Here is a 27961-nt window from a genome sequence, read left to right on the forward strand (position 1 = left end):
ATCCCAGTTCCAAAAAGCTCTACAGTGACTGGCCTGAATGACTATCGGCCAGTAGCCCTCATCCCAATAATCACTAAATGCTTTGAAAAACTGGTCATGACCCACATCAAAGTTAATATTAACATTAACGTGGACCCTCATCAGTATGCATACCATGAGAATCGATCAACAAAAGATGCCATCTCCACTGTGGTCCACACTGCTCTTAACCACTTGGAGCAGAAGGACTCCTATGTCCATATGCTCTTTTGTGGACTTCACATCTGCCTTCAACACAATGATTCCCCAGACCCTAATGGATAAACTAATCACACGAGGACTAAATCCCTCTCTATGCAACTGGGTCCTAGACTTCTTAATCAACAGACCACAATCTGTGAAGATCCACAACTTCTCCTCCTCCACCATAACCCTCAGCACGGGCTTCCTCCAGGGCTGTGTGTTGAGCCCTCTTCTGTTCACTCTGTAACGTATGACTGTGTACCGACCAATTCAGGCTGTCACATTGTAAAGTTTGCAGATGATACAGCAGTGGTGGGATGCATCACAAACAATGATGAGTCCAGCTACAGGTAGGAGGTGGAACACCTGGAGAGCTGGTGCAGGAAGAACAACCCTCAAATTAATGGGAATAAGACAAAGGAGATGGTCTTGGACTTCAGAATGAATACCCCCCCCCCCCCCCCCCGAACATAGGAGGATCTGTGGTGAAAGTGGTCTCCAGCTACAAGTACTTGGGTGTACACCTGAAAGATGACCACAGCTGGGGCAACAACACCACCAGCCTGACCAAGAAAGCTCATCAGAGACTCTACTTCCTCAGACAGCTGAGACGAGCTGGTCTGGGAAGCTCAGTCCTCACCTCCTTCTACAGGTGTGCAGTGGAGAGCATCCTGTGCTCCAGCATCAACGTGTGGCATGGAAGCTGCACAGCTGCAGAAAGAAAAGCTTTGCAGAGAGTGGTGAAGGCTGCACAGAAGACTGTTGGAGTCAGTCTCCCCACCATCACAGACATCTACACCTCCAGATGCAGGAAAAGGGCCACCTGCATCATGAAGGACCCCACACACCCAGCACACACACTTTTTGCCACGCTCCCCTCAGGCAGAAGGCTGAGAAGCATTAAGTGCAGAACCACCAGGCTGAGGAACAGCTTCTACCCTGAGGCTGTTAGACTCATGAATCTCTAACCATGAAAAATCACTGTAAGGCCACTTGGTTGTTGATGTGTTCTGCTGTCTATCCATGATGATGATCTTATGCTGATGATTATTTTATGTTGCTGTGTTCATTAGTCCTCATCTGCTCACACAGACTCATGTTCGTGCTGCTGTTGTTTTGACGCATTGTTTTTGTACCATTAGTGATTAGTGTATTCTTAGTCTTGTATATTCTTAGTTTAGTGAATGTAGTATATTCTTAGTTCATGACTCGGATCATACTAATGTTTTTCATTACAATTTGTGTTTTTGTTGGATGTAACTGGGACCCTGTGTACAAAGTTTCGTCCCACCTCATCTACCACGTGTGATGTGTATGACAAATAAATCTCTCTGAATCTCGGAATGAGGCCAGTGGGGCCAGTCCAGCAGTGGCTGGTTCATAAACCACCACTCCTTCAGGAAGCTTTGCACATGCTCAAATAATGGGGGAACCCATTGCGTTCTAAGAACCCTGCAAAGATCATTGATCAGGTTCGGGCTGATTTATTTTTAAATCATAGCGGGACCATCATCCAAACTCAAGGAGGCCTAAAAACGGTGCTTATAGCATTTCTGGACACAACAAGCAGATTTTATATCTTTGAAAAAATTTTTTTTACACTTTGTGTAACCAGTCACGTGTCACTGGCTGAGATTTAGGACATGAAAGTAACTAAAACTAACAGTAAATATAACAAAGATATAAACTAGTAATTTCTTTGAGGCATGTTTACTATGAGGCATAATACAAAAGATATAAATTAAATTTTTGGCGTTCCTTAAACACAATTAAACTTAAAGCACACGTTGACACACACACACACACAAAAACACATGGTGCCATTAATCATCGTCTTTTGTTCATGGTTTTTGGGATTACCTGAGATTTTAGTTGTCCCTCAGGGCTTTACAAATATGACGGCAACCAATTAATCGTCTCACAGTTCAGGCGGGGTGAAAGACATTCCAACAGGAGTACTTCCTGAACCCTCACCAAATGAGATCCCACATTTGACCTCACACCCTATCACACCTGACCTGCAGGCTCAACACATTCATGTCACCAGACAGCCACTCTTAGAAAAAAACAAACAACAAAAAAAAAAACAAGTTTTGTAGCAGACAATAAAAAAGCTTAAAGTGGTGAGGTATTCTTTTACATAATCTTTCCTCTAAAGAATTTAGGCCTTTAATACCATCTTGGAATGCACTATATATTGATATATACCTTATACCCTATATACCTATACATACACTGTATATTGCCATTAATATAAGCAGGATTACACTTGATAAATATGGTGCTCTCCCCACCGAGGCACCTCAGTGAGCTTCAACACCCACTTCCATTAAAAGAGGTGTCACAGGTCCAAAAGGTCCTACATGGGTAAAGCAGGAGGCATTTATTCTTGTCCTATTTCATTTGATTTAAAATCAAATTATGTTGATTGAAAAAATAAATGCTGGCTTTAGTCACTCCTCATCCACAGGCTCCCTTTTTGAATTGCCATCTTTTTGTTCCACAACCTGAGAGCTGGGACTGGGCGGGACCAACACCTCCACAGTGGCCAATGAGGCGGGATCTTGATGGTCCAGAACCCTCTGGGAAGATGTGTCCTCCTGTGAAAGAGCAAGTATATTTAGAGGAAGAGTATTTGGATTTTGGACTTCTTATTAGGCACATTCTGTGGGAATAAAGGGGGTCCTTCATATCTATACATGGGCTGTGAAAACCCAAGTTTCCCTTTAGTCGTACTGGAAGTAGGCATGTCATGATAAACAATAAATCATTTAATCGCATGATAAATGAAAACTATCAATCTCATTTTCATTTATCGGCTTTATCGTTTGTGTCTCTCTTTCTACTGAAGACACTGGATGACAAAAGGCTCAACTCTGGTGTTCTTCATTGACCCCTCCCTTTCTCTTTACTCTTGAAAATCCAATTTAACTGCCCAAAATCACGTTTTTGGATTGTTAAAGTAGCTGAGAAGCTAAGCTATGAGCTAAGCTAACCAGCCGACCTTGGGAAAAAACCTCCGTCTTGTCGAAGCTCCAAAATTCAGGGTTGAAACTCGTGCCTTTGTGTAAAAAGTTGTTTTTCTCTGCAAAAAGAAGCTGAGAACTTGTTTACTGATCTTTTATTAAAAGCGTTGCGTGAAAACTGCTATGCTAAAGAGCTCAAACTACACTGAGTGTCCGCCATTTTGAGAACCAAAAAAACAGAAACAAGAGACAGCCTATGTCACGTGAAGGGGCCTCCCTCCCATTTTTCTTAAAGAGGCACGCTGCTCGCTCCCTCACTATCCATCCTTTGGTTCAAACTGTCTTATACAACCATCCTGTGGTCAAAAAAGGTACTACACACAAAAATCAACCAAGATTTCTTCTTAAATTTGACAATAATTACTAATTATTGTCAAATTTCAAACAATATTATCGTTTATCGCAATAATTTCTGAGACAATCGCCCAGCAAAATTTGTTATCGTGACAGGCCTAACTGGAAGTCCCTCACACTCGCAGTTCTACTTTGGTCAGTTTGCTGAAATCGTTACAGCAGTTGTTGAAGCTTCTGGAGTGTGTTGTTGTCTCACTACCTGTCTCAGCTGCACTGCCCTTGATCTAAGTCCTCCATCCTGGTACTCGAGAGCCACAATCCTGCATGTTATCGATGTTTCTCTGCTTAAACACACCTGATGCAAGTGAACGAGTGGTTAACAGGTGTCTGCAGAACTTGAAGACCTGCTGAAAAGTAGAAAAACAACTAAAATATGCAGGAAAGTGGCCCTCCAGGACCAGGATTGAGGACCACTGAAGTAGTGTCAAGAGAAATGGTACGGTATGACTAGGTCAGGGGTGGTGGAGAGGGTAGTGCCGCATGTGCACAAGGACAGAGACAGTGGTAAGGTGTGCAGTAGGACCGATAGATGGTGGGGGCAGGATTACATCGGGTATCAACTCAAAACCCCTTATTGTTTGAACTAGTAATGAACAGGGTGACAGATGAGGTGAGGCATGAATATGATGTTTACAGATGACCGTGATCTGTAGTGAGAGTAGGGAGCAGGTGGAAGAGAGCCTGGAGAGGTGGAGGTTTACTCTGGGCACAAGAGGAATGGAAGTCTGTTGAATTGAGATAAAATACATGATGTACTGTACGGTTGGAGGTGGCAGAGATAAAGATGACAGGATTTTCACTGGGAGTGAAACAAATGGACACGATTATTAAAGAAGTACATCAGTGGATATATTGGACAAAGGTTGCTGAACATGAAACTGCGAGGAAAAAGAAGAAGAGCACAGCGAAGCTTTTCATTCATTCAACCTTAGACCTTTCTGGGTGGAGTTTGCACGTTCTCTCCGTGCATGCGTGGGTTTTCTCCGGTTTCCTCCCAGAGACCAAAAAAAACATGCATGTTAGACTGATTGGTAACTCTAAATTGTCCCTAGGTCTGAGTGAGTGAATGGTTGTTTGTCTCGTTTGTCTCTATGTGGCCCTGTGATGGACTTGCGACCCGTCCAGGGTGTACCCCGCCCCTCGCACAGTGATTGCTGGACATAGGCACCGGCGACCCCCGTGACCAAAAATGGAAGAAGCGGGTAAAGATGATGGGTGGGTGGATCTTGTGGCTATGTATGATTGACATACAGTGCATTTAGAAAATATTCACAGTGCTTCACTTTTTCCACATTTTGTTATAATACAGCCTTACTCCAAAATGGAATAAAATGTTTTTCTCCCTCAAAGTTTTGGACACAACATCCCATAATAACATGAAAAAAAAGTTATTTTAGAAATGTTTGCAAAATTTAAAAAAACCCAACTACTCAGCAAACCGCTGCTCCTCCACACCGAGAGGAGCCAGTTGAGGTGGTTCAGCATCTACAATGGATGCTTCCTGGGCGCCTCCCTAGGGAGGTGCTTCGGGCATATCCGAGACTCGGGGGAAGACCCAGGAAACGCTGAAGAGACTATGGGTGCATTCACACCAGCCCTGTTTAGTCCGCTTTAATCAAACTATTGTCCGTTTGCCTAGAAAGTCCGGTTCAGTTGGGAGGTGTGAATGTGCAATCAAATTCTGATCTCTGGTCCGCCTAAAAACCTAGGTCTCGGTCCGGTTGAAGTGAACTCTAACGTGATTCGAATGCAGTGTGAATGCATGCGGATCAGAGACCGCTCCAAAAGCAGGAAGTGGCAAACAAATGTGCATTTCTCTTATCTTATACAAAGCCGTCAGCCATCTTGTGTGAAAGAAAACATTCTCCATGGTCTTCTGCCTCATCTTCTGCTCATGCTGAGTCCATTGTTGAAAAATGAAAAACAGAAATCCTAAAACCGCTAAAATTTGACACCACTCCATTTTTGTTTTTATTTCCAGAAGAAGAAGAAGATGAAGAAGTGTCTTCAGAGTTTTTTGTGTCGTTTTCTTCACTAGTTCTTGGTGCAGCGCCACCACAGGCGAGTGGAGGAACAGGTTGGCTCGATTGACTCAGTTCAGTGAATGAGAATCGCACCAGCTCAAATGTAAAAAAATGTTCTGAATTTTGGTCCCCAGTCGAACAGAGTCTACTGGACTATCAGGTGTGAAAACACCCCAAGTCTCCCTATTGGTCTGGGAACGCCTTGAGATCTCCCAGAAGAGCTGGAAGAGGTGGCTGTGGAAAGAGATGTCTGCCCCGAGACTTGAGAACTTGAGAATAAACAGAAGATAATGGATGGATGGATAAAAAACAATAAATCACATGTACGTAAGTCACAACCTTTGCTCAGTACTTTGTTAGTGCACCTTTGGCAGCGCTTACAGCCTCAAGTCAGCACACCTATCTTTGGGCAGTTTGCAAATAAAAAAAGCCTTTTTAAGTTTTAAAGAATGTTTTTTAAGGATTGACAGCAGCGGACCACATACAGATACAAATAAATTTGTTTGTACCCTTTTATTACAGAATGAAAGCCCTACAGTAATAAAAAGACTAAAGTAATAATAAAATTTACTGAAACTCAACCAACAAAAAAACAACAGAATTATAAAAAAAAAAGACAATGACCTAAAAAAAAAAGGATGGGACCCTAAACCTAAAATTTTATTGCACAACCTCCGAAACAATCACTGCAATTAAGTGATTTTAGTAACTCAGACTTCTGCACCTGTCCACAGGTGTTCTGGTCCACTGTGAGGGATGAGAATATATATATGTACATGTGATTTCTTAGTTGTTGTAATTTTAATAAATTTGCAAACATTAAAAAAAAAAAAGTTTTTCATGTTGTCATGGTGTTTTGTGTAGAATTTAGAAAAAAAATCTGTTTTGAAATAAAGTTGCAACATAAAATGTGGAAAAAGTGAAGCGATGTGAATACTTTCGGGATGTGCTGTACGGTTTTCAGGCCCTCATCTCCATCAATGTTGTCTCACCTGCTCAGAAAATTGATGATTCACTTGTTCTGCAAACTCTTGCATCTCTCCTTCCTCGCCGTTGGAATGGCAACTTGGACTCGGCACTTCAATTCCATGGCTTTCCAAGATGGCAGCTTCTGCTTGTGTTCAGACGGTAGCAGAGAGGCTGGTGAAACATCTGAGGTGTGGAACTCGCTCTCCTCTGCCTGTTAGGTTATCGACTCTTACCTATATTTGCTCGTCTCTTCATCTCCTTCCGACGGTTCGCAAACCAGTTGTACACCTTCAGTGCCGTCACACGCTCAAACTCTGAGAGTTTACAGCCTGGAGAGGGAAACAAAAAAAATCCTCTATTGAAAAAACTGCAGTGCTGATTTTCTGTTTTGTTTCATAAGCTTACTGTACTTTCTGGTGTAATAAGCCACTACTTTTTTCACACGCTTTGAACCCCACAGCTTATACAATGCTGCCACTAATTTATGGTTGTTGTTTTTTTGGGACAGACAGGATAACTACCTTCTTGCCGCCAAAGTAATTTAGTTTAGTCACACCCGGGCGCTCACATAGCTGCCCAATGCACCTCTATAGTGGGTGGGTCCTTGTGACGCACACAGACAGAGTGAACCCAACAGGTCTTTATGACAACTACCTCTCTCACTCATGGTCACTCCTAACAAAGTAACACATAATGAACACAAACTAGACTAACAAGAACAGACAAACGTAATTTCCGCCGTACTTGTCGCTCCGCCCTATATGTCACATCAGTCCAAATACGTCTAAAAAAAGTGAAAAAATACATAAATATGTCGCTTTGCCGTATACGTCACATCTATTTTGCGTCACCGCTGACAACCTGGAAATGTGGGCCGAACCCTGAAATGTGGGCCGAACCCAGAAATGTGGGCCGGTGTTCTGCCAAAAATCGATGGGCTGCCAAATGGCAGCCGCGGGAGCGTGCACGGGAGGACTTTAACAAGAATTTAAGAAGATTAACACTTAAAAACAATTATTTGTTTGCTCAAAATTATAGTAAAGGTGTGTCTCAGTCTAAATTTTGCTTAATAAATGCACTTTGACAGTCAAATCAGCTGCATTTCAAAAGTATTTGTTGCCTCGGTGCTCCGGGAGCACGCAGAGAGAGAGAAAAAAAGGAGGAACGCTGCTCGTTTCGTCAAAATTTAACAAGAAAAGCACCTAAAACAATTATTTGTTTGCTCGAATTTATAGCAAATGTGTGTCTCAGTTGAACTTTTACTTAATAAATGCACTTTAATGGTCAAATTAGCTGCATTTCGCTGGGGCGGTGCAGCTGGTTTGACCGTTTCCAAGCAGCGAGCAGAACAAAGGTGAGGGGCCTATGGCAAGCCAACTGTGTCATTAATAGCCGGTGAAGATTCTCAGTCATCCAGGCCATGGTAAATTCAAAAAAGTTCAAGACAAAAATAATAAAGTATAAAGTTTAATAAATAAATTCCAGTTGTTTTGTCTTGAACATTTTTGAATTTGTCATTATAGCCATGTTCACCTATTACATGATACAACGGCATGCCATACTACTACTACTACTACTACTCTGCTGCCATCAAGTAGCTGAAAGTGGTACTGCACAATTTTTTATTTTATTTTTTCCAGCCAGAATGAACGAAAACGGTCATATCTCAGCCAAAAATTGGTTTATATATATGGGGAAAAATCCATAAATACGTCGCTTCAGCCTATAAGTCCCAGGGCATGTAAATTATGCAAAAAACTGTGACTTATAGGCCAAAAAATATGGTAGTAATCACACACACAAAAAAAACCAGTGCTAAACAGTTAACCAAAATAATTAACAATGAACATAAATTTTACCCATAATCCTTCTCTGAGGCCATGTGACCAGCAGTCAACCACAACGAACCAATGAGGTAGTCTCATTGAGTCACAAGGACCCCGCCCCTGCCAAAACGTGTATTTATGAGACTACTGTATAAATAAAGTAAAAAAAAATCTGACTAATGAAATTACCCAACAGATCACAGCCGAACTAATGCAGTGTTTCCCCTATTATTATACAAGCGGGGCACCCCGTCCCGTCAAGACCCGAGCGCCCCGTCTACCGAAGACCACCCCCCACCCCCACCCACCTGTCGGCACTGACGTAACGCTAAACTAGTGGCTCGCAATGCAGGTGTGCTAGCTAAAAAGCTAAAGGCAGCCTCTTCCTTCATGTTGAACACTCACGCTGAACGCACGCCCTCCACTCGAAACCTGTCGGTACAAACAACGCACTGCTCAGATGTGCGTCGTCTCTCCCCATGCCGACCCCCCCCCCCCCCCAAAAAAAAAAGATTGTCGGTTCAGACAGCGCGCGGCTGAGATATGTCTCTATCTCTCTCCTCTCATACACCCTGCTCTAAAACTGTTGGTTTAGACAGCGCGCTGCGCAGCTTAGGACGAGTCTCCGTCCGTCACCCCCCAAACAAAAATCACGGTCGAGATGAGCGCCCCGCCATGGCAAGTTATCTAGGGGGAACACTGTGATCAATGACTTCCTGGAAGGTTACTGTTTTTTTTTTTTAACCAGCTGTGTTACTGACACTTCAGAAAACGGCTAATACACAGGTGCGGCTTATATATGTACAATTTTTATTCATTTATTTTTTAATTCAGTGTGTGCAGCTTATAGACCGGCAGGTGCGTTCTATAGACTGGCAATTATGGTAGTTTATAAGTAAGGGGTATATTATGTGACAAATGGTTTTGCTTGTCAAAAGCAACACAGAGTGAGAGATCCTGGAAAGCAAAGAGAGCAATTTTATTCACCACCATGTGCAGTGGCGGAGTCAGGTGGTGGCCATTAGTAGCCTTGGCCACCATAGATTAATCTTTGGCCACCCCACCAGCAACCTCAATTGAGAAAACTACACTTTTAAGCAATATAAAAACTTTAGGGCATAGTTTCTTCAAATGATCAGGGCAGCTGGTTTACATACTGTACATAAATGGCAGTGGCCATCTTGGATTTTGAAGTGCCAACCCAATTTTCAAAAGGAACCTTTCTTACGCCCTAGAAAGCCACATACCAAAACATGTCAGAATGCTCCATTTTCATTTTTCGGACAAATGAGCATAAGGAGGCTTGAAGACATGAAGTCAAGATAGGAGGGTGCGTGCAAGAAACCAACGCAGAAAGACATTTACCTGGTACCCTCAACATTCCTGACACAATTTTATGACCACAGAGTTGATAATTATCAGTTGTTGAATTACAAATTATAGATAAAAAAAATAAAATCCTCGTCCTACCTGGTTTCTGGATGACAGAGTTACAGGCGTTGGCAATCTCCTCCCGCTTTGCTTCATCTGGGTACTGATTCTCCATGAAGAAACTATGAAGGAAAAATGACATTATTGGAAGCAACAAGCTGCTTCAAGGATTCCATTTTTAACCATATGGCACCCTTCTGAGAAGAGCTGAGAACAGTTCTACCCCAATTTTACACTTCGTTGCTTTTTAACCTTCATATTACACCATAAGAGGGTTTTGAAGGGGATATTTTGAAATGAGGATTTGTGGAATGATTATAGACAGTTTATAGCTCCTTAAGGGCTATTTGGTTCCTGTATGGCTAGAGAGCTGTGTTCGTATTCTCACAAAGTTGGGAGTTTTCTTTCAGTGAAGGTTTAAGTAAACCAGGACTACCCCTCATCTTTGATCTTTTTTGTGGTCTTCAAGGACAGGATTTCAAGGTGCAGTCATAAAGAGAGCGTCTATTTTCAGGGAATTTTCTGCTTTTCGTGGATGATGTGGTTCTGTTGAAGTATTTCTTCTGTGGTTCTTCAGGCCCTGACTGGGTTGAGACTCAGCTCTTCTGTGTCTGAGGTTGTGGTTCCTAACCGGTTAAAGGCGCAATGCTCACTCCGGGTTGGGGTTGTGTCTTTATCACAAGTGAAGAAGTTTAAGTATCAAGGTGTTTTGTTCACAAGTGATGGTAGGATATACGGTAACAGGAGATGGATCGATGAATTAGAGCCTGGGTTGCAGTAAGAAGGGTGTTGTTCTGGTCAGTAAAAGTGAAGAAGAAGCTGAACCAAATGGCAAAGCTCTTAATTTACTGGTCCATCTAGAGTTCAACTCTCATCTGTGGTCTTGACATATGGATTATGACCCCAAATACAAAATCGTAGATACAAGTGGCTAAAATAGGTTTTCTCTGTAGGGTGACTGGGCTCAGCCTTAGAAATAAGATGAAGAGCTCTGTTAACCAGTAAGTAGAGCTGTCAGTTGAGGTGGTTCAGGTATCCGATTAGAATACCTCCTTCACATGTTCTGAGAAAATATTTTTGGACAAAAGAGATTCTACATCCTCTCTGACCTGGGAAAGCTTTGGAATCACCCAGGAGCTAGAGTTTCACTGGACAAAGGGCTATTTGGGTCTCCCTCTTGGACCAGTTGTCTCCACGACCCAAACAGAGATTAGATGAAGAAGATGGACGGACAGTTGTTTGAACGATTTCAGTGAACAGAAGCAAGAGTTTAAGCCTGACAGGACTGATGCAGTGAAGACCACTCAACACAAGAGAATCTGCTGAGACCGTATTGATGAGCCAGCAGTGGCTGCTTTGAGCAGAACCAAAGTTCAGTATAAATTTACCATTTAGTAACAACTCCAATCTTCTAAATGTCAAAGAAATTCAAACAGACCCTTTTATAAATCAACATTGCTGTCAGTTTATGGGAATTGATGTTCGCATGAGCTGCTCAGAAAATCTGGTGTTTGAAGTCGTTTTAAGACGTCACCAGTTTGCTTCTTTTTTCATCAGATGGAAATTTTACTTCCTCAAAATTAATTCAGATTTTTTTCAATTCAATTCAGATTATTTATTTAGCACCAAGTCACAACAGAAGTCATCTCAGGGCACTGAACAGAAACATTCATACATATAAAAAGTACATTAATAACATTATTTATCTGAGGAGCAGACTGCTTTGAGTTTAACTCCATCACAGAACTCATTTTCTCATTTTCTCGTCTACAACTGGTCCAAAATGTTGCAGCCCGATTTTTAACTGGTACAGGCTATAGAGAGCACATCACGCCAGTTTTGGCCTCCCTGCACTGGCTACCCATTCACCTTCGGATCCATTTCAAAATTCTCATGTATGTTTTTAAATCACTGAACAGTTCCGCCCCATCCTATCTCACTGATCTTCTGCAGCCATATGTCCCACCGCGCTCTCTGAGGTCAGCAGACCAGATGCTTCTCTCAGTCCCAGAAACCCGTCGTAAGCTCAGGGGTGACAGGGCTTTCTCTGTTGCAGGTCCAAGACTGTGGAATGAGTTGCCACTGAGTGTCCGGCAGGCTCCCACACTCTCAGTCTTTAAGTCTCGCTTGAAGACCCACTTTTATTCGCTTGCCTTTAACACGGTGTGATTTGTTTTGGCCCGGTCTGTTCTCTACTCTGTTGGCCATTTTAGTTAGCTTCTGCTGCTATCTGTATCTGTATTTCTATTTTATGTTTTCCTGTCTGCTGTGCATGTTTGGTTCTTTTGTACAGCACTTTGGTTGGCCTTGTTGCTGTTTTAAGTGCTATATAAATAAATTGGTATGGTATGGTATGGTATTTTGAGCAAGCACAAAGGCGACAGTGGAAAGGAAAAACTCCCTCATGAGGAAGAAACCTCCAGCAGAACCAGACTAAGGACAAGCGGTCATCTGCTTTGACCAGCTGGGTTTGAGAGGAACAGATACACAATGGCAGGTCGAGAATCGCATGTTAAGATAGAAATAGTATTTAAAAAAAACTATTTTAGATTTTGAATTCAATTCTGGATTACACAGGGAGCCAATGGAAAGAAGCTAAAACTGGAGAGATATGATCTCTCCTACTAACTCCCATTATTTTATTTTTATTTACCCTTTATTTACAGGTAATCTCATTGAGTCACGAGGACTCATTTTCAAGAGAGACCTGTTTGGGAGCAGATGGGATGGTGGGGGTTAAGGGCCTTGATCAAGGGCCCAGAGTGGAGCAAATGAGGGTGGAGACAGGTGTGAGTGTTTCACCTTTACCACCCACAGTTTGATGTTGTCAGTCCAGGGAGTCGAACCGGCAACCTTCTGATCACAGGCCCACCTTCTATAACCTCTGCGACATCACTCCTCTATATTAAGAGTTTGGCATCAGCATTTTGGATCAACTGAAGACTTTAATATAGTTTTTGGACACCCAGATAACAAACCATTGCAATAAAAAAATTGGTAATTCAAAAAGGTATGAACATGGGAGAAGTTTAATTTACTTGTAACCTTTTTAACGAACACCCACTGTAAAATAATATCCTTTTAAACAAATGTCAGGTAGGGCCTTCATTAGAAACCAATAAAATATTAGGAAAATATTAGGTGTATTACGATTTAAGGAATCATATCTCCTTTTATTCTTATCAATATAAGGATGTTTTGGCAAAGCAGAAATCATTTCTCTGAGGTACGGCTCAAACAGTTCGTGTTTTGCACTTTGCAATTCAAATTTCTTCTTTTTATGGCTCAGTGTTTTTTTTCTGTCCCTGCATGGCTAAATCATTATCTCACATTACAAAACACAAAGGGATCAATTCCCTAAAGCTCTCTTACACTGTTGCTCTCTTACACACACGCACACACACTTCACCTCTACAGTATCGTCCTTGGGTCTTAACTAGCTCATAAGGATCAGCACTGCAGTAAAATTGCGTAATCCAGAGCCCCTGCTGGTAAGCTTTTATTACTGAGTGCCCAGACTGCACTATGCTTACAGCTGCATGTAGAAAAGAAATCAATTACACACAGCGGGCTCTTTGCTTCCTCTTCTTCTCAGTTTCTCTCTGGGTTACCAAGAAAAATATCTGGGACAAACATAATGCAAAAAAAAAAAAAAAAATAATAATAATAATCAGGGGCTCATCATGTTTAAAGGACAAAAAGGAGGAAATAAAAGTCTTGGGTGAATTGAGATGAGGACTAGAAGTTGATTTAAAAGTGTTAATAAACAGAAGTAAGCAACATTTCATTCCAGAGGGACTTTTTTAGCATCAAAGAAGTCCTTTGACATAAACCCAGTCCTTAGACTTGAACCCAAACAACAAGTTTCTATTACAGCCCGACTGATATAATGGTACGCTCAATAATTTAGGTCGATATATGCATTTGGGGACCTATCATATATATCGGTGATAATTGTCCCATTATGTGCCGATATAAGCTCTTCTAATTTTCACCCCTAAAATGTTGAGAATGAGCTGTAATTGAACAATGTATCCAGCAGAGGGCGAATGAAAGACTACTTTCAAGTCATGGCCGTTCACTTAAATTTCACTTTTGACGTTCAGCACAGACAAAGCAGGGAGCAATACTGTTTAGCTTATTTTGCTGAACAGAGCATGGTAAGTTTATTGTAACTGATCTATAAAGAAAGGGTCTGTCTGGGAAGGGTGTTTCTTTGTTTAATTTATATTTATGTAACCATACCATATCACTTTATTTATAAAGCACTTAAAACAGCTACAAGGCCAACCAAAGTGCTGTACAGACAAAACAACAGGTAACACACAAAGCAAAATACAAAATGAGGTAAATCAGAATATAGACAAAAAAAACGATGCAGATAATAAATATGACGACAAACCAGTGTGGAGCATACAGGATCAAAACACAGATCATCTGGTGTTGAAAGCTACTGAATAGTAGTGAGTTTTTAAACGGGACTTGAAAACCGAGAGGGAGGGGGCCAGTCTGACAAGCAGAGGTAACTCGTTCCAAAGTCTTGGTCCTGCTACAGAGAAGGCCCTGTCACCTCTGCGCTTAAGACGAGTTCCTGGAACTGTGAGGAGCAACTGGTCCGCTGACCTCAGGGGGCGTGGTGGGACATACGGTTGTAGCAAATCAGAGAGATGGGGGGGGGGAAGGGGGGCGACACTGTTCAGTGATTTGTAGACATACATGAATATTTTGAACTGGATTCGAAAGTGAACCGGTAACCAGTGCAGTGAGGCCAAAACTGGTGTAATGTGCTCTCTTTTGCCTGTACTGGTTAAAAATTGGGCTGCTGCATTCTGGACCAGTTGTAGTCGTACAATGGAGGTTTGACTGATACCAAACAGGAGCGAATTGCAGTAATCAAGCCTAGATGTAATGAATGCATGTATTACTGTCTCCAGGTTATTTTTGGACAATATGGGCTTCAGTTTAGACAGCCGCCTCAGTTGGAAGAAACATGATTTAACAATCATGTTTACATGATTGTTAAGCTTCAGGGAAGGGTCCATTATCACGCCCAGATTAGTGACTCTTTGTTTTTCTGACAGGGTTAGAGTGGAAAGGACGATACAGTGGTTTGTGATTGTGTCGTTGGGAGGGAACAACATGACTTCAGACTTCTTTTCATTGAAACTCAAGAAATTTAAAGCCATCCAGTCCCTGATGTCAGCCAGGCAGTCGAGCAGCGGTTGAATAGAGCATGTACCATTGTGTCTTAGGGGGGAAGTAAGTTTGACAGTCATCGGCATAGAAGTGGAAGGGCATGTTGTGTTTCCGGAAAATAGCACCAAGCGGCAGCAGGTATAAAGAGAATAGGAGGGGACCCAGTATGGACCCCTGCGGAATCCCCCATTTAAGCTCTGCCTCTGCGGAACTAAAATCCTTGATGGAGACACAAAAGGATCTGTCAGCGAGGTAATATCTGAACCAATTGAGGGCTGATCCTGTGACGCCCGCACACTGCTCCAACCTAGTAATGAGGATCTCATGGTCAATGGTGTCAAAGGTGGCTGTGAGGTCCAACAGGACAAGCAGCACAGAATCACCAGTATCTGTGGATCTGAAGATGTCGTTAAAGACCTTCAGCAGGGCAGTTTCAGTGCTGTGGAGAGGTTTAAAGCCAGATTGGAAAAGCTCTAAGATGGCGTGATCCTCCAGGAAGCACTTCAACTGAGACTCGACTATTTTCTCCAGTAGTTCAGAAACAAATGGGAGTCTGGAGACAGGCCGGAAGATGGAAACGACTGAGGGGTCAAGGTTTGTTTTTTTTCAGGAGAGGCTGCATGTTTAAAGGATTTTGGCACCACGCCAGTGGATAAACTACTGTTTATCAAGAATGGACGGACCTAGAGTTGGAAACACCTCCTTTAGTAGTCGAGGGGGGACCACATCAAAGGGGGAGCCAGAAGGTTTCAAGCTGCACATGACCTGCTCTAGAGAAGATAGAGTGATGGATTCAAAATGGTCAAATAGAGCTACAGCTTGAGGTGGGATGGATGGGTCATGAGTTGGAGGGGAAATGAGAGCCCTGGTGGTCGCAATTTTTTCCAAAAAGAAATGTAAGAAGTTGTCGCACAGCTCAGTTGAGGCTTCCAGAGGTGATGGTTCAGTGAGGTGGAGAACAGAGTTTAGGGTGGAGAAGAGGACACGTGGGTTGTGAGAGTTTGAGGTAATTATATCAAAGAAGTATTTGGATTTAGCAGCTTTTACTGTTTTCTGATAATGGCGCCAACTCTCTTTAAGTATCTGGAAAGAGACCTGCAGCCTGTCTTTCCTCCACTTTCGTTCCACCCTCCTACATTGCTGCCTAGCGGCCTTGGTGACGTCACTCAGCCAAGGTTCTGTTTGATTTTTGATTTTTTTGGTTTTAACAGGTGCAACATGATCCATAGTCTTTAAGCAGACATTGTTGAACTGGGATGTCAGCTCCTCAGTGGTGGTGAGAAACACTGGGGCCTGAATTATCATTTCAGAGCTACTGATAAGAGTCTGAAGCTCAAGCAGTCCACAAGATGGCTGACTGACAACATTTGTTTATAGTAAACTTTGTAATTTAGTGCTATATACTTATTACATTACATATTTCTTTACATTTTTTTGTCTTCTTTACTGTAAAGGTTGCAGACAACCAGATTCTGTCAAAATGTTGTTCACTGAACAACCTGGAAAATGTCTTTATGTCTACCCCTGGATAAGGTGCTCACTATCAATTCCATGTCTGCATCAAGAAACAACTAAAAATTCCACAGCCATGTGGCCCAGTGAGCATTTTGGCTGATCCAAACGTTGTCCCTTCCTGTTCCAACATCAAATGAATACAGCATGTATGACACATGTGGTATTTTTATATAAAGAAGCCTAATTTCAGAAGAAGAAAAAAAAACATGCTGACCTCTCCATAATTGATTGACACTCCTTCCTCCAGGTGAACCTGCTTCCTCGACGCAGCCTCAGAGGGCCACCCACAATCCCCGCTCGTTCTCCAGTTATGATCCCCGTTCTCCAGTCCGGCTCCTCCTTCACCAAAGAGCGCATTGACAAGGTAGCCCCTGCAGGAAGGAGAATGTGGCACAATTTCATTTATGCAAACTAAGACCAGCTAGGGGGTAACTGGTTAGTCAGAAATGGATCTGAAGACAGAGGGTAAAGGTTGTACAGTATTTAATATCTTGTTTGTACTTGAGTTAAACGTATATAGAATTGCCACTGAAAAAAGTACAACTCTAAGCAAAGATTTAACTGTATGTTCCTTGAATCTAATTTTCTCAACGTCTCATAAAATACTACACCAATACTACAACAAAGAAAAGGAGAAAAATAAATCCCCACAGATTTTAATGACACATGGTACGTTCCTACAGCGTGCAGCTTCTTTTTTCTAAAACACCATCATCATCATCATTTGGCCTCAGAAACTGTTTCTTTGGGATCAGACTGTCCTGATGCTTTTTAATTAGCACCTGAGCCCCATTTTCATCTGCTTGTGTCGTAACATTTTGTTTAAAATAGTGTGTTTGTGAGCCCAAAATGGGAGTTTTATGACAAAAACAGCAGCAAATGAAAGAAGTAAACCTACTGAGACGAAAAAAAAACAAACAGGTTTGTAAGCTCCATCATCTACGTAGATAAATAGAAAAAAGGTTAAATCAGGTCAAAAGAAACTGTCCAGATGACCTGATTTAACCTTTTTTCTACTGAGATGCACATACAATAATTCTATATAGATTTGGAAAGTCAAACTGAAGCAAATGTGAGTTTGTGGTTCTTTAGGTTCTGTAGACAACAGAAGTGAGTGTGTGTGCTAAAAGTCTGATTTGTTCCCAAATATGAGCAATTAAAAATTAAATGATGCTTGAACAGACGTGCAGCTGAAACAAAGGCTTGACAGAGAACTCTTTAGTGTGGAGCAGCCATTAGAGGGTGCTGACATGAACACAGAGCAGAGACACCGAGGCCAGCTGGTGCAGCTCGTAGCTGAAGATTGGGGGGGAGGGGGGGGGGCGCAGGGAGGTCACTGTTACCTGGCTGGACCTGGGCAGCAGCTGCGGCGGCAGCGGCGGCTGTGTACCACGGCAGCAAGTGCATCAGCAGCTCTCTCTGCCTGCTCCATGACGAGTTGTGGCCGGGGTTGAGGGTGGTGTTGGGGTTGGGGAGGAACCTGGGGAGGCAGCCACCTGCCCCTGATACCGTCCTGTCTCTGTCCCCTCCCCTGGCCTTGGGCAGCAGACTCACACTGTGCTGGCTTTCACTCCACCTCAGCCCTTCAGTTGGGACAAAACCAATAATCAGGAAGGCCAGGACCAGTCGTGGCCGAAACAAACTGAAGAGCTGCTGATTAATTTGTGCCTCTGTGTAAAACTGAAACACTCCTGCAGACCTGTCACATCTCCAGAAAGTTGTTAATCGCCAACAAATGTCTGTTTTGTAATGAAATGTACTTGATTTGCAAAGTAGAAGTTTATTTTTCAGGCGAACCTCGTTCATGATGAGCGGGTCAGCAGGAGGTTGTGAGTAGCAAAGCTGTGGCCAGTTTAAACGGCAGAAAACCTGGTTCTTGTTAGTATCACCATTAAAGAGTGTGTTAGCTGTGAGGGGATGAAAACCAGCACCAGAGGACCCCCAGCATCGTGGGGTGGGGGGGGACTATGGAGGGGCTAAAGCAAAGCTGAGCTCAGGAAAACAAAACCAACTCAAGAACATGGAGTGAAAACAGATGCTCACTTTAAAGGGCGTTGCTTTTCTTAAAAAGTAAATAAATAAATAAAAATAATCAAAGAATTAAAGTACAATAAAAAAATCATACAGAATTTACACTCATGGGGAAAAAAACCTCGACCCTCTTTCAATTGTTGGGTTTTACAAATCGGCACATTAAAAAAAAGTTCTTTATCATCAGGTTCTGAAATTATTCAAATCTCTTCTTGTGGTAAGAAAAACTACGAGGTTCCACCATGTCATTAATTATTGAAGAAAAAGGAAAAGTTCTGTGTGAAAAACTAAGTCCGACCCCAGAACCAGCAGCTTGTAGAACCTCCTGCAGCAGCAACAACTCTGCTGTGGTTTCCTGTAGTCTCACATGGCTGTGGAGGATCTTTGTCCCACTCTTCTTTCCAGCGCAGCTTCAGCTCATTGAGGTTTGCAGACGTTCTGCTCTCTGAAGGTCCAGCACAGCAGGTCACTCAGGTGGAGGTTCTGGACTTTAACTGGACCGTCGCAGCTCCTGGATTCCTCTTCTTTAATTTCAGCTGTTCTGTAGTTTAGCTGCTGTGTTTGAATCATTGTTCTGTTGTATCTTGACCCAGTTTGGTCCAAGTTCCAGCTGTTGGACAGGTGTTCTCACATCTGTCTGTAGAATTTATTGGTCCACAGAGGAGTTCATGATGGACTCAGTGACTGCAAGGAGCCCAAACCATCATCCGTCCACCACCGTGCTGACAGCTGCTAGGAGCTGTTGGGTTTTCTGCATGCATGCTGCTGTGCATTATGGGTAAACATCTGTACTTTGTCTTGTTTTGTTCCAGCAGTCTTGTGCTTCGTTCAGATGAAAGTTTACAAACTCAGTCGAGCAGCCATGTTGGTTTTAGACAGAAGAGGTTTCTGCTGCAGCTCTTCAAGACAAACCAGACATGTTTGATCTTTTTCTAAATGCCTCATCATGACCTGGACCTTTAACCTGCTCAAGTGTAGAGCTTGAGGTGGAGCTGTTGGGTTTATTAGTAATTTCTCTCTTGTGCGATCTCAGGGGTTCTGGGACGTCCACTCCTAAAATGTTTGGCAGCTCTCTTAAATGTTTTCCACGTGTGAATTATGTTTTTTTTCACTGTAGAATGATGAACTCCACATTGTTTGGACATGAATGTTACCATTCCCAAAATAACTGGCAGGAAATGTTGCTTCTCCAAGGTAATTGCTGATGCCTTTCCACTTTGGCATCGTGTTCACACACATCTGTCTGCTCCAGAGGTGCTCAAACAGACGATGATGAGTTAATCCAGATATATCTACCTATTTTCAAACTTTACTCCTAAGAAAGCGGCAGCGAGTGGTGGCGCAGAGGTTAGAGAAGGTGGGCCTGTGATTGGAAGATCGCTGGTTCAACTTCCTGTACCGACAACAACAAAATGTGGGTGAGACAGATGAAGCACCCGCACCTGCCTCCACCATCATTTGCCTCACTTTGGGCCCTTCATCAAGGTCCTTAACCCCCACCATCTGCTCCTCCGGGTGTCCTAGACAGCAGCTCTCTGCTCCACACAGAGGGCTGTGGTAGCTCGGTGTCTGTGGTTGAGTCAGGAAGAACATCCGGCGTAAAAATAACTCTTCGTGCAACTTAGCTCTCTGTGGCGACTCGTGAAAAGGGAGCAGCCAAAAGACAAAAAAAAAAAAAAAAAAAAAAAAAAAGCTAAGAAAGCAGCAAAGGTGGACTCAGTTTTTCACACAGTTCCATTTTGGTTTAATTTTTGTTATAATAAATAATTCCTTGTAGACAGAAGGTCTGGATCTGTAAAACCCTGGAGCTAACAGAGGGTGGGCTTTCTTTTTCTCATGACTGCATGCATGCAAGACAAAAACAACACACCACAAACACAAACAGGCTATTTACTGTAGGAACATTTTCCCAAGCAGCTGGATTGTAGGACATGAGGAGGTCAGAAGCCGTTACTCTAGCCCGCACAGACGAACCACCTTCACCCACTACAGTTTCATTTCCTAACCAGAAGCCTCATCGATTAGAATCTCCTGTGACGGGACTACCTTCATCGTGTGTCTTCTTTCTGAAATTATAGATCTGTCTTGTGTCCTTCCTTAACCTCGCAGCCCTTGAGGACCAGGATGGGTGTTAGGGGGGCGAATTAGAGATGCGTGTTGCCATGCAGGAGGATGGGACGAGGGGGTAAACAGGAAAGATGAACGGGAAAGGTCAGCAAGCAGTGCGCCATATTCACAACTAAACAAATATCCCATTTAAATGAGGCTTGCAACGTCTAATCGATCATTAGTCTGACATTTGACCTTGGTGCACAGACATGCATCGTTATCTGCTGCACCTGGCACTGATCCGTGTTCCTGCCCAAACGTGCGCTGCTGTCCTGCATCTCACCTGGATTATTCCTCTCCAGCAAATACCAGCGATAGAAGGCTCTGCGCTTGGAGTCGCTCATCTCCAGACCTTGCTGCAGCAACCACTGGGAGATGTAGCTCTGGCTGATGCCTGTTGGAGAGCGGACATGTCGTTAAACATGGAACTGATTTATTTTACAACCACCTGGCAGCATGTTTGCGGCTTCAGCTCGGGAACACGTCCTGTTAAGCTAATGAAGCCATCCGTACTTTAACCAAGGGCATGAGATTTAATGCTGAATGTTTTAAAGGAAGCGACTGAATTTAAAAAAGTGAATTTACTGCAACTTGTAAAGCGTACACTAATGCATTACAGTAATTTTCATTCAACTTTTATTTATACAGGTTAGTCTCATTGAGTCTCATTTACAAGAGAGACCTGTTTTAAATAAAGAACACAGATGGGGTACAGACAACAGACAATCACATAAAAGCAGATAAAGTGAAAAGTAAATAGAAGAAATTATAAAAAAAACAAAGAAACAAAAACAGCTACATTATTTAAAAAAAAAAAAAGCTACATTCAATTATCATACAAATACTGTAATTGCCAGTCTATAAGCTGCTACTTTTTCACAGGCTTTGAATCCCACAGCTTATACAATGCTGCAGTTAATTTATGGATTTTTATTTTTGTTAGGTTTTACTGGACGGGCTAACGAGCGTCCTGCTGCCAAAACATTTATCGTCGTCACACCCGCTCACATAGCTGCCCAGTACACGTCTCTCTTGGAGGGCGGGTCCTCAGGACTTTATTTTACTGTTTGACACACAGAGAGTGGAGAAGAGGGATTTTCCCTCCCCCCATTTCATTGGTTCAGCTGTGACCTGTTCCGTAATTTCATGGGTCAATTAAAAAAAAAAAAAAAACTTTATTTATACACGTAATCTCATAAATACACATCTCTCTTGGGGGGTGGGTCCTTGTGATTCAATGAGACTACCTCATTGGTTCGTTGTGGTTGACTGCTGGTCACATGGCCTCAGGGAGGAATTATGGGTAAAATTTATGCTCATTGTTAATCATTTCAGTTTACTGTTTAGCACTGTTCTTTTAGTGATTAGTCTGTTCTTGTTAGCCTGGTTTATGTTCATTATGTGTTAGTTTGTGTTACACCGTTCAGTAGAGTAACGATGAGTGAGGGAGGTGGTTTCATGAAGACCTGTGGGGTTCACTTTGTCCGTTTACGATGAAGCTTGAGGTCCATGCAAAAAATTTTTTAAATGCCATAAAATTATGAGAATAAAGTCAAATAAAGTCTTAATGTTATGAGAATAAAGTTGTACGAGACTTCTTATAGCTCTCGTTTATTTATTTATATTTTTCCTTGAGTCAGATCCACAACGCGACCTGTCAATCAATCTAGTGGGCGTGTCAGCAAATGACCAATCCGAAGCTAAATGCTCCTTACCTGCAGAGAGCTGCTGCAGCCCATCAGAGCGTACCACCTTACTGTAAGCAGGTTCAAAGTCCTGATACTGATAATAATCTGATGCAGATATGCTAACAGATCAACTATCTCATTATTTGAAAAACCTATACCAAAGTATAATTTAACAAGATGCTCAACATTCTTCATTTTACCACAGTTAAAATGTGGTAAACCTGCTTTAAATGTATTTAGCTTTGGATTGGTCATTTGAAGACACGCCTACTGGACTGATTGACAGGTCACGTCGTGGATCCGACTTGTGGGAAAAAATAAATAAGAGAGCTGTAAGAAAAAAAATCTTGTACGACTTTGTTCTCACAATTTTATGTCTTAAGTGTTTTTTTTCTTAGCGTGGCCCTAAAGCTCTGTCGTAGTCCGTTTGTGTTGAACAGTAAAATAAAGTCTATTAGACGCCATCTGGTGGTTGATTCTTGATCTACAACAAAAGCGTTACATCTCTCAGTAGCTGTGTGCTGCCTCTCACGTTACAAAGTGAACACTCGCGGCTTATATATGTATAAAACTTGTTTTTTAAAAGGTCAGAAGGCGGTAGTGGCAAGCTTGAATTTAAACTGATCCAAAAAGTTAATTAGTTGTAGATGTACATCTCATGATTACTTTATAAAAGTTGCATTAACATTTGTCCAGTGGTTCTCGAGATATTTTGCTAAAACAGTCAAACAAACACACCTTTCGTCTGGCTGTAATAAAACATTTCCTGCATCACTGTAGCATCTAATATCTGTGGTAGTCGACTATGAGCCTCTGTAAAAACAGACATCTCTGACATTTTAAATGATCACTGACGCTAAAACTCACTGAGAAAACACATTTTTACCTTCCCATCTTTTTAAAAGTATAATAATAATTCTCAACTCATCCCTAACCTGCAGAGAAGTCAACCAAATCAACTCCAAACAGAAAAAACGTGAAATAAAGAAAATCCATTTAGAAAAGCAAAGTCTTATTTAACAAAAGCATTAAATCATTCAGTTCCACCATGCTGCTGAAATAAAAACGTTAGGTATAAACCCTTAACAACGTCTAGTCTACATAGTAGTGTACACAGCGAAGCGACATATTTATGGATTTTTCCACTTTATTAGACATGTTTGGACTGATGCCACTTACAGGGTGAAGCAACGGGTACGGCGGAAAATACGGTAGATCCGCACAAGCAGGACTATTCCAGGAGCTTGCTGGACAGCGTCACGGAGTGATCGACGGAGAAGGGTCTTCAAGAATCAGTTGCTCGCTCTGACTGAGTTTTAGAGATTACGTGTGGAGACGGGATTAAGCTCAAGCTCGACTAGAAGTGCTGACCTCCACCATTGTTGGTGTTGCGGCCTCTCCTCTGTGAACCCTGCAGCTGGAACTGCAGCAACAGTGTGGCTGTACAAAGTAATGATTTTGGGCAGCTGAATAAAAGAATTGCTCCCCTCACTTAATGCCATTCATCTGAAGTATTCTGTGTAGGTGCGTTACTTTAAAGGCACTTGGTAAACAGCACAGAGAAAGCAGGGTACCTGTGACTTGGCCCACGATGGCCTGAGAGATCCTGCGGTTGTTGAGGAAAGTTTTGATCTCCTCCTTCACCAGGTTGCTGTCTCTCCTGTGAAAGAAACAAGAACCATTACGCTGTGGTTAAAAGAGCAGCCTAGGCTCGCACTAACCTTATTCAATGAATTTTCTAGCTTTCCCTAAACACCTGACCTGAATTAACTCCAGTACAATTCTGGAGGATAAGACTGCACCTTTGGGGACATTAGCTGTCAAAATATGAAGTTAGAAAAGTCTCTCATCCTTTCTACTTTTCTGTTGCTCTGATTTTCCAGCCCAACAAGCTCTTAGGACCATTTTCCCCACCTCATATACTCCTCCACTTTTTCCTCCAGGTCCCAGTCCTCGTCCCCCATCACGTCGTAGCTGAACGACCGCTGAACCGCCACCGTGGGCGGGCAGAGGGGTGGGGGCGAGGCCTCGTAGCTGTTGCTGGGAGACAGTGCGGCGCCGTCCAAGCCGGAGGTCTGCGTGGTGGCAGAGGCCAGGGAGAGCGAGGAGAAGGAAGACGACGAGGACGAAGACGGGGCCGGAGCGGTCGTGGCGGGGGCGAGGTTGGGGTCACAGTGCGACGGGCGGTGGTCTGGGTCCAGCCTCTCCAGGGACTCCAGGGCATGAATGATCTGTGGTTTGGTCATGCCGGAGAGACGCAGGCGCTGCAGGAGGTCGATCTGCTCGATGGTGTAGCGCGGCTCCACCTCGCAGCACTCCGCTCTAGCCTCTGCAGACACAACGTGGACGGGGTGCACACTTTGTCAAGACACACCTGAGACCAGTAAACTGCGTGGAACACAACATCTGCACTTCTGCCTTGTTTTGTTTCCACCACTAGATAATTTGCAACACAAGACTTGATAAAGTGCCAACCTAGAACGATGCAGCTAAATTTATCCCATCAAAGAATTATTAATAGATTAAACAAATAAGATGCAACCATATGAATTTTAATACGCCGCGTTCGTTCCAGATCTTACATCCTTTGAAAGCAAATCAGACAAAAATATTTAATTAATACCCAATAACTCTGAGTACACAAGCCTGTTTATAGAACTGCACTCAGGAGAGACAGACTGCAATCCCCCCCGGAGAACTTGTGGGTCATTGGAAGTTCTGGCAACCTTTCAAACACTTGGCACAGACTCTTAAGGCTAACCTTGGTCAATTTATCCAGAGTGGAATTAAAGTAAGATCACCTCCGCGTGCATAACTTAACAGACGATCCGTTCAGCATAAACTATGTATTATTATCGCCCGCCATCAAAGGTGACAGGTGTATTTGCTCACGTCAGTGTGCTTAAATATCTCACAAAATCACTGAACACATTTTAATGGAGCTCTCGGTAAGTATTCATGGATATACAGCCACAACAAGCCGCACCAAGTTCCTGGGTGTGCACATCTCTGAGGACCTCTCCTGGACCATCAACACAGCAGCAGTGGCCAAAAAGGCTCACCAACGGCTCTACTTCCTCCGCAAGCTGAGAAGAGCGAGAGCCCCCACCCCCATCATGACAACCTTCTACAGGGGGGCCATCGAGAGCATCCTGATGAGCTGCTCCACTGTGTGGTACGGGGCCTGCACAGCATCCTGCCGCAAATCCCTCCAGCGGATCGTGAGGACAGCTGAGAAGATCATTGGCACCTCTCTCCCCTGCCTTCAGGACCTCCACAGCTCTCGCCTCAGAAGTAAAGCCCTCTGCTGGGTGGGAGATCTTGACCACCCGCTACACTGCTTCTTCAACCTGCTGCCATTAGGGCGGAGACTGCGTAGCCTCAGTTCTAGGACCAGCAGACTGTGGAACAGCTCCGTCCATCAGGCCGTGAGGATGCTGAACTCTCTGCCTGCCCCCCCTCAGCCCCCTCTCCCACTTCTGCCACCCTGCACACACTAACTCAGCTTCCTGACCCCCCCCCTCACCCCCCCCCCTTCAAAACTGCTCTGGGACATTTATTTAGTTTTATGAATAGTTCATGAATCAGTCACTTTAACAGCCTACAAGCTCACTCTACTGTTTATTGCATTATATTTTGCACTACTGTTATGATCAACTCGTCCTGTTTATTCTTTATTCTGGTAATTCTGGTATTGTCATTTCCACTTAATCACCTCATCAGTACATAACTGTGACTCTATATAGAACCGGTATGCACACCTTCACTTTACTAAGTTTCTCAGGTTTATACTTTATATTGCACTATTGTTTACTCTGGCCTTGCACATCCATTATCTACCTCTCATCATGTTATTGTCTTCAGTCAGCGTCCCTTTGTCTCCTGTTAGTCACTATTGAGCACGTTGCATCAGAGGTCCTGCTGCTGTTCACTTTTATATTTTTTTTATATATTTTTTTTTTTTTATATAACTAGTTGTGTTAGTTTATTTTTGCTAATGTTGTTGTTTGCTGCAATTTGAGGAGTGTAACGCAATTTCAATTTCTATGTATGTCCTGTACATATGCAGAATTGACAATAAAAATCAATCAATCAATCAATCAACAACAACTTAATTGTTTACCTGTTGAATTACAATCCTACCCTCGTTTATGGTCAAGCTTTCACTGAAAAAACAAGATTGTGGACACGCTGAAATGAGTTTTGCCAGCACGGTAGCTGAACTCTCCCTTAGAGACAGGATAGGGTGTTCACTTATCCAGGTGAGACTCAACAGAGCCGCTGCTGGAGGTGTGGAGGAGCATGTCCAATTAGAAGGAGACCCCGGGAAAGACTCGGGACACGCTGAACCGACTCTCGGCTGGCCTGGGAACACCTTGAAGCCCTTTCAGAAGAGCTGGAAGAGGTGGATGTAGAAAGAGACGTGTGGCCTCCCAGCTCAAGCTGCTGCCCCACAACATGACTCCAGAATAAGTCGATGAATGGAGCTACCGGTAATTAACTTCTGGAGTCAGTAGCTGAGAGTCATCCTGAACACATTCTCTGAGAGACGTCACATCTGACCATATCTTGCTAAACGGTATGCTATCCTGCAGAACATAATTTACAAGGTGTGTCCAAAATGGCTCTAACTCTATTCCGTCTCACTAGTTTAGTTTTAAATCTGTGCAATGAAAAGCAGCGGGTGATATGCATTCCTTCAAGAAATGTGAGTGTTGTAACTTTTACTGCTTCAGGATGGGAAATCACAATAGTTTATTTTTTTTAAGTAAATGCATCACTACCTTGAGAATAGCTGCAGAACCCATTCTTCACATGTTTGTTTACTTTGAGGACCTCCACTAAAATTAGAAGTTAGCTGCAAAAGGCAGACACCTGCTGTTTTCAGAAAGTTGATTTGAGATAAAAGTGGCATGCCGAATTTACCTAAATACATCAAAGTGTTAAAACACAGCAAGTCCAGTTTTGTTAGCTGTCCTGTTAGATGTTCAGGGGGTCTCGGTGTTAAATTAGACGTTTTGAGAGTGTAACAAGTCAGCCTATTTATTACATGCTACAACTGTTCTCTCTCTGTAAATGTAAAGCATTCCGAACCAAAAGAGTATTCTGGTTGTGTCTTAAAATAAGGTTGGCCACCGACCCGTTTTGTTTGCTCACCTGATGAAGGGGGGGACACGGACAGGCGCCCCGGGAGGGGCTCAGCCCGCGGGGTCGCAGCGGGGACACACCACTGTCGCATGGCTTCGGCGGAGCTCAGCTCGGCTGGACCTGCTCGGAGTCGGACAGGAGGCTCAGTGACTGCAGTGTGCTGCGGTTAAACTGTTCCCATTAGCATGCTGGCACACAGTCAACAGCAGATGACTCGCTCCAGGAGGCTGTGTGTGTGTGTTGGCTAAAGCTAACGACTTGAACTCGGGCTGAACAACCTCTCATCAAGAGTGGCTCCAGACAGTTTGAGATTTTAGCAGCAGAAGAAGAAAACTACGCATCCGGTCTTCAAAATAAAATTCACAACGCGCCATAATGCGTTATTTAGGCTTCAGTATATCGATAACAATGATTATAATAAC

The 27961-nt window shown here is 43.0% G+C and overlaps 1 protein-coding gene across 1 annotated transcript; it reads right to left on the reverse strand.

Moving 5' to 3' along the window:
* Positions 1–2675: 2675 nt before the first annotated feature.
* zgc:91944 (uncharacterized protein LOC436941 homolog) lies at positions 2676–27630 on the reverse strand. The gene is made up of 10 exons (XM_037693449.1): positions 27549–27630; positions 24306–24720; positions 23966–24051; positions 20987–21097; positions 17907–18146; positions 16778–16934; positions 9892–9974; positions 6829–6924; positions 6619–6737; positions 2676–2822 (listed from the first exon to the last, which is right to left on the reverse strand). Exons 1-10 carry the CDS (start codon positions 27628–27630, stop codon positions 2676–2678), a joined length of 1536 nt encoding a protein of 511 aa, XP_037549377.1.
* Between the last annotated feature and the right edge of the window lie 331 nt (positions 27631–27961).

Source organism: Nematolebias whitei, chromosome 19, assembly GCF_014905685.2.
Source record: "Nematolebias whitei isolate Nwh7 chromosome 19, NemWhi1, whole genome shotgun sequence".
NCBI classification, from domain to species: Eukaryota; Metazoa; Chordata; class Actinopteri; order Cyprinodontiformes; family Rivulidae; genus Nematolebias; species Nematolebias whitei.

What these genes read in the sequence shown, in the direction of transcription:
- zgc:91944 (XM_037693449.1), bottom strand. Translation starts at nt 27,630, where the DNA reads ATGCGACAGTGGTGTGTCCCCGCTGCGACCCCGCGGGCTGAGCCCCTC. An exon ending in CATCGTGGGCCAAGTCACAG is followed by an intron (nt 21,098 to 23,965) that starts GTACCCTGCTTT and finishes GCTCTCCAACAG; the next exon opens with GCATCAGCCAGAGCTACATC. An exon ending in TGCTGCCCAGGTCCAGCCAG is followed by an intron (nt 16,935 to 17,906) that starts GTAACAGTGACC and finishes TCCTTCCTGCAG; the next exon opens with GGGCTACCTTGTCAATGCGC.